The following is a 7,267-nucleotide window of genomic DNA, read 5'->3' on the forward strand; positions in this document are numbered from 1 at the left end:
TTGAGAACTTTTCACACACACACACACACACACACACACACACACACACACACACATATATATATATATATATATATATATATATATATATATATATATATATCAATAACAGTAGGCTCTTCACGTCTTTAAAACTTGTATTCTTAAAAAGCAGCAAATTTTCGCTGTAAAAACAGCTTCTTCAGGCAAGGGTACAGAAGATAATATATATATAAATATATATATATATATATATATATATGTGTGTGTGTGTGTGTGTGTGTGTGTGTGTGTGTGTGTGTACACACACACACACACACACACACACACACACACACTCTTGGAAGTCAATCCCAACTGGACACCGCACCATGACCTGTTGGGCTCACTGGATGATACATGCTATGCGATTATAGATTAAGTGATAAATCCAGGCCCAGATGTCTTCGTTTTCCCACACACCAAAACACAGTCTTGGTTAATCTTTTAACCTTTAAAACTCTATTTGTGTTTGGGGTGGGGAGGTGGTTTGTTTGTTGTTGTGTTATTGTTTTTTCAACTCGAGAAATATACAGTATCCATTGTATGTTTGTCAAGACTATAAAATGCAGAAAATTAATGAACTGTGCTACTGTAATTGCTATCGGTGAAGGTGATGAATAATTATGTTCGGATTCCATGTGACATGATATTGTATTCATCAGTACAAGCGTCAGGGGCGTTGTGCGGTACATGCCATGAAAATGATTATACTTTTCCGTTATTATTTGTCAAGGCATTCTATGGAGAAGTGCAGTTACAGGTCCACACTGACACATCTTTTGCATTCATTATCAGTTGTTTCGCTTGTCAGTTTAACGACTTCTCTTTTACGAAGTCCTTTAAGTAATTTCCTGTAATTGTATTTAGATTTTTTTTTTCAAATTTCACCTTCATTTCACCCTCATTTGCCCAGTTTCCCCCAACCCTCCATTCATTCATATCTCCCACCCCTTCTAACCGATAATACTCAAATGTATTCATAAATACTTTGACAAAATGTCTTCGATCACCGATATGTGTGACGGGACATTAAACAAAATTCCTCCTCCTCCCTGACACATCTTGTGACGAGTGCAGTGGACTGGCATAGGTGGTATTCCGGCGTGTATGTTATTGCTGGTTGTAGTCTGGCATAAGTGCTCTACGAGAAGGGATAGGAAAGAGGGTTGGAATTAGGAAGGAGATCGACTAGTGGTGAGAGAATGGGGCAGTGTGTGTGTGTGTGTGTGTGTGTGTGTGTGTGTGTGTGTGTGTGTCCCTCTCGCTATGTGTCGCTCTCTCTATCTCTGTCCCTCTCTCTGTCTGTCTGTTTTACCGGGGAGAGCAGTTCGAATTTCACATAAAGATATTTGTTGTGAAAAAGTTAATACAGTATAATACAATAGAATAAATACAATACAATGCAATACAATGCAATGCAGTGCAATGCAGTGCAATGCAGTGCAGTACAATACAATACAGTGTTTCATGATTCATGGGCTTAAACCAATCACACAGTTCCGCGCTGTTCCCTCGCTTTATCTTTGAAGATAATTTCACACTGAAATTTACCACTCGAGTGCAAATTATTTTGAGGTTGCTGAGCTTTCTAAGTTAACACCTTCACAATAGTATATCTTGACCGTTTAACCGCTCTACTGATAAAGCACAGTGTTGCGTTTCAGTCCTGATTTGGCCCTGTGCGGTCGGCTGGACAAGGAGCAACGAGAATAAGAATAAAATAAGACAGAAAACGGGAGGAAGAAAACGTCCACATCGATCATCAGAATGTCCGGCTGTAAACAGTACTGAATGACATGATTCGGCGAGCTTAGTTATGTCTGTGTTGTTGTCGGCAGTGTTCCTACTATCGTGTGTTTTTGGATGTACTCACTGGATGTCAGCCTGAGTGGACAACAACAACAAGAGACAATCACTGTCACGACGGACCTGACAAATACCGGAAAACCGCGCGTATCTCGCTTTACTTTCAGGCCAGCTCAAGTTAATTCGAGTCAAGTGTACTTTATTACCTCACATGATTTTTTTTTTTCTGCCCCATCATCTGCACCGTTTCAGTGGCATTACTCCCACGCCGCTCATTTAGATTCCCCCATACACGGCTACACCCGGCCTTGTCCGTCACAGTTCCAGCGTCGGCAGTCTGCTTGGAACCATCGATGTTAGGTCGCCAGGAGGCCACACACCAGAGGAGACCATGCACTGCTGCTGAGTCACTTCGGTGGTGTTAAGTGGTACTGTTCTGATTTAACGTACTTAGGACACCACCTACTAAGCCCCCTACTAACGACAATAATGGCTTAGTCGCGGAGCCAGACTGAGTGAGCGTCCCTCCCACAGTGGAGACCTCCACCACGTCCCTCAAACAACAGCCCCCCATGAATCTGCCGACACTGAAGACATTGACAGGACTCACCCCAAGCACGGAAGTGGAAGGGTATCGAAACTGAGGTCACCGTGAGAGCAGGGCATGAAAGGCCACAGACTTTGAGACTATTCACATGAAAAATTTGATAGCGCCTATCCTCGGTCGGAGATCAAGCTCTAAGCACGTGGTCATTTCCACAACAGGTTGCCTACCTGGGTAGAGCCGACTGACGGGTGCCATTGGGCGCCCATCAGTCGTTTTATGCGTCATTCAAAAATTACATGGCGGTCTCATCAATACACAAATATATGAGACATTCCTATGATTACAGTTATCTCTTTTTTTTCTTTTAAAGGTGATATGGAAAGCATGCTAAAACTATATAAAACCATAAATCACAGATTACACATCAACAAATATTATAATAATTCAGATCACACGGTAAAAGCATAAGACTGAAAACACACACACACACACACACACACACACACACACACACACACACACACACACACACACACACACACACACACACATACGTGGATTCGTGATCATTAAACATCACCCCATTCAGTTGTTGCTATGGGTGTAAGTATCACACACAGGAAATACAAAGAAAGGATGAAAAAGGTCAGGGTCACATTTGTCCTGGTGTAGCAACTGACGTCAGTGTCTGTGTGGACCATTCCCGCTTTGACCCGGAAACACTGTGTGCACTATTCTCGCTTTGACCCGGAAACACTGTGTGCACCATTCTCGCTTTGACCCGGAAACACTGTGTGCACCATTCTCGCTTTTACCCGGAAATACTGTGTGCACCATTCTCGCTTTGACCCGGAAACACTGTGTGCGCCATTCTCGCTTTGACCCGGAAACACTGTGTGCACCATTCTCGCTTTGACCCGGAAACACTGTGTGCGCCATTCTCGCTTTGACCCGGAAACACTGTGTGCGCCATTCTCGCTTTGACCCGGAAACACTGTGTGCACCATTCTCGCTTTGACCCGGAAACACTGTGTGCACCTTTCTCGCTTTGACCCGGAAACAAAGTTCATCTGATCTTACCCTTATGCTTGAGCTAAAGAACACATCCGAACTTATGCTTGTGGCTATGTAGGTGTTTCCATTCGTGTTTATGCCACATGACATAGTTACTGAAATGTTTCTTGCTTGTTCCGAAACAGTACGTTATCATATTGTATATCCTCCAAGCCAAGCCCATTAGGAAGGGGGTGGGTGGATGACGGGGGGAGGAGTCAGACATCCTTGAATCTTTGACGATGACAGCCAACACTGTATATGACGTGTTAGCTTTTATATTGTTGCTGTATTGTTGTACTTGTTGTCGTTGTTGTTCTGGTTGTTGTTATGGTTGCTGCCGTTTGTTGTTTTGTTGTTGTTGTTGATGCTGCTGCTGCTGCTGCTGCTGCTGCTGCTGCTGCTGCTGCTGCTGCTGCTGCTACCAAAAGTTGTTGTTGCTGCTGTTTTTTGTTGGTATTGGTGTTGTTGTTGTGGTTATTATCACTGCTGTTGGTGGTGGTGATTGTGGTAGTGGTTATGATGCTGGTGTTGTTGTTGTTGGTGATGGCGGTGGTGATGTTGTTGTTGCTGTTGAGGGAGCACCGAAGTAGCACAAAGTGGTTGCTGGAGCGCATTGATCATCCCATGTAAGAATTGATGTTGGGGTAGCACTGATCATCCCATGTAAGAGTTGATGTTGGAGTAGCACTGATCATCCCATGTAAGAGTTGATGTTGGGGTAGCACTGATCATCCCATGTAAGAGTTGATGTTCGGGTAGCACTGATCATCCCATGTAAGTGTTGATGTTAGAGTAGCACTGATCATCCCATGTAAGAGTTGATGTTGGGGTAACACTGATCATCCCATGTAAGAGTTGATGTTGGGGTAGCACTGATCATCCCATGTAAGAGTTGATGTTGGGGTAGCACTGATCATCCCATGTAAGAGTTGATGTTGGGGTCGTCAGTGTCCCACTCCGCGTCCTCCACGGGTGACCTGCGCCCCTCCGCTGACGTCAGAGGTACCATGTCCGGCATGGTCAGGGTCAGGGTCGGTTCCATTGCTGCAGTAGGCCCCAGCTGCAGGGTAGTTGGTCTGGCAGAACCCTCGCCACAGCCTCCACAAGACGGGCACACCTTCTGTTTGGAGAACACAAGCTTGTCCTGCAGACGCTGCGCCAGTACCGACAGTTCCTGGTCGTTTTCTGGCTTCCTTTTCTGTGGCTGTGGCACGGATGGTTCGGATCTGATGTTGAGCCAGCAGGACAGGCCGTTTCTTGACCTACAGGGTGGTGGTAGAGGGGATGTTTGGTGGTCAGACACACGACGCGGCCGACTGCACGGTTTGGTTGCAGAGTGGGGTGCCTCGGCCTGCACAGTGGACGGAGGAGACCTTTGAAGGGGGATGTTCAGCGACAATTCTCTGACCGAGTTCACTGGAGGAGGAGGAGGAGGAGAGGGGGACCAGGAAGAATCCTCGTTGCCCGCACAGGAACAGCCCTGCGACATGGTGACGATGTTATCTGCCTGCTCGTACTCCACGCCCGCACTCTCACAGCACCTTCTGGAGGCGAGGTGACTCCATGCTCTGCATACTGTGGATCCCACCCCTGAATCCACGCTCCCCGAGCGGAGACAGGTCAGCAGTGGGCCGACCGCCTGGCTCGCACAGCTCTCCGGTGGTGACCGACATGGCGTGGCCCTGTACGGGGAAGGCACAGGGGGGTCTCCGTCGTCTCGGCGAGGAAGTACCCAACATTTCCCACCCGCGGGCTTCACGGACACCGGAGACATGATGACGTTCTTCGCGAAGCTGACCTCGTAGCTGCAGGCCACCACGTCCCCGACACTGACCTTGGCCTTGAACTCCAGGAAGTCCAGGACAAGCACGCTTCCGTCCCTGACTTCCGCTTCCTCCTGGAAGCGCAACGCAGCGCCATCTACCGTCACCAGCTTCCGCTCGCTGAGGTTGCTGACTCGGAAGACGAAAGGATCATTCCCGTCATGCCACAGCGCGGCGTAGGCACGTGACATCCGTTCGTCATTCAGGCGGACGTCAGCGGCGCTGCTCCTGCCTAACACCAGCCGCTCTCTGACGGGCTTGCTGAGGGGGAAGGTGGGGAGGAAGGTGGTGAGGGAGGGAGGGGTGGATTCTGGGAAGAAGAGAATCAGACGGCTCGGGGTCTCCACAGTGCTGCACGTGCGGGAGTCAGCAGCCGCCATGTTGTCTTGTGGTGTTGAGTTCAACGACCTATTGGCACTACGCCCTTAAGGTCAACTTGTTCCGGACGGGTGTCCAACGGTAGTCTTTCTTCAGGCGGTAGAAGTGTAGTCCTTTGTGGTCTGTGTGGTGGCGGAGGGGTAGTCCACTGGGGAATGGTTGTCCCAGCGGGTGTCCAGTTGCAGTTCGTGGGGGTAGTCGGCCGGGTGTCTTTCTCGGCTGGAGACTGTTGCTGGCCCTCCCTGCACAAAGTAAGTGGCAGCGGCGAGTTGAATGCAAGTTATATCTCGGTGCAGATGACGCAGAACTTCAGGCAATGAAACAGACTCCTTGAAGAACAGAGAGGGGGCAAGGGGGTGGGGGGCGAACGAGGTAAGGAGACAATGATCAGACAGACAGACAGACCGACCGACGGACAAACAGACAGATAAGATAGACAGATTAAAAAAGCAAAGCAAAAACAGACATCCAAGTAGTGGTGGTTATAAGTGTACAGTTACTGGCTTAGTGTGAGGATAATCATTGTGGTCAAGGGTTGTAGTGGTGATTATAAGCGTACAGTTACTGGCTTAGTGTGAGGATAATCATTGTGGTCAAGGGTTGTAGTGGTGATTATAAGTGTACAGTTACTGGCTTAGTGTGAGGATAATCATTGTGGTCAAGGGTTGTAGTGGTGATTATAAGTGTACAATTACTGGCTTGGTCTGCGGATAATCATTGTGGTCAAGCGTTGTAGTGGTGATTATAAGTGTACAGTTACTGGCTTGGTCTGAGGATAATCATTGTGGTCAAGGGTTGTAGTGGTGATTATAAGCGTACAGTTACTGGCTTAGTGTGAGGATAATCATTGTGGTCAAGGGTTGTAGTGGTGATTATAAGTGTACAATTACTGGCTTGGTCTGCGGATAATCATTGTGGTCAAGGGTTGTAGTGGTGATTATAAGTGTACAATTACTGGCTTGGTCTGCGGATAATCATTGTGGTCAAGGGTTGTAGTGGTGATTATAAGTGTACAGTTGAGGATAATTAAAGGTGGTCAAGGCAGGATTGCAGAGGTGAATATTTACCCTCTTGGTCTGAGGGTAATTATAGATTATGAAGACAGTGGTTGTAGTGGTGATTATAAGTGTACAGTTACTGGTTTGGTGTGAGGATAATCATGAGGTGATTATAAGCGTACAGTTACTCTCTTGGTGTGAGGGTGATTGTAGGTGGTGAAGACGGTGGTTGTAGAGGTGATTTATAAGTGTACAGCTATTGACTTGGTGTGAGGGTGATTGTAGGTGGTGAAGACGGTGGTTGTAGAGGTGATTTATAAGTGTACAGTTAATGACATTCCCTGAGGATAATTATAAGTGGTGAAGGCAGGGTTGTAGAGGCGATTATAAGTGTACAACTAGTTAATGGCTTGGTCTGAAAATCGTAATCATAGGTCACTGGTGAAAACGGTGGTTGTAGTGGTGATTATAAGTGTACAGTTTTTTTGGCTTGGTTCGAAACCATGTAGAGTGGCCTATGTGGTCTGTATTGCAATGAACAAAATGGTTTGTTTTGTTCTCTTCGTTGCTATTATTGTTGTTGTGGTGGTGGTGGTGGTGGTCTGTTTGTACGTGCATATCCGTGCCTTCTGTCCCCT

The 7,267-nt window shown here is 47.0% G+C and overlaps 1 protein-coding gene across 1 annotated transcript in view; it reads right to left on the reverse strand.

Annotated features, from left to right (window-relative positions):
* Positions 1-290: 290 nt before the first annotated feature.
* Positions 291-7,267, reverse strand: part of LOC143300596 (uncharacterized) — a 9,443-nt gene continuing 2,466 nt past the window's right edge. Inside the window, exon 2 of the mRNA XM_076614373.1 lies at positions 291-5,873. Within this exon, the coding sequence (XP_076470488.1) occupies positions 4,344-5,633 (1,290 nt within the window). The 5' untranslated portion in view covers positions 5,634-5,873 and the 3' untranslated portion in view covers positions 291-4,343. The remainder of the gene's footprint in view (positions 5,874-7,267) is intronic.

The sequence above is a fragment of the Babylonia areolata genome, chromosome 26 (assembly GCF_041734735.1).
Source record: "Babylonia areolata isolate BAREFJ2019XMU chromosome 26, ASM4173473v1, whole genome shotgun sequence".
Taxonomy (NCBI): Eukaryota; Metazoa; Mollusca; class Gastropoda; order Neogastropoda; family Buccinidae; genus Babylonia; species Babylonia areolata.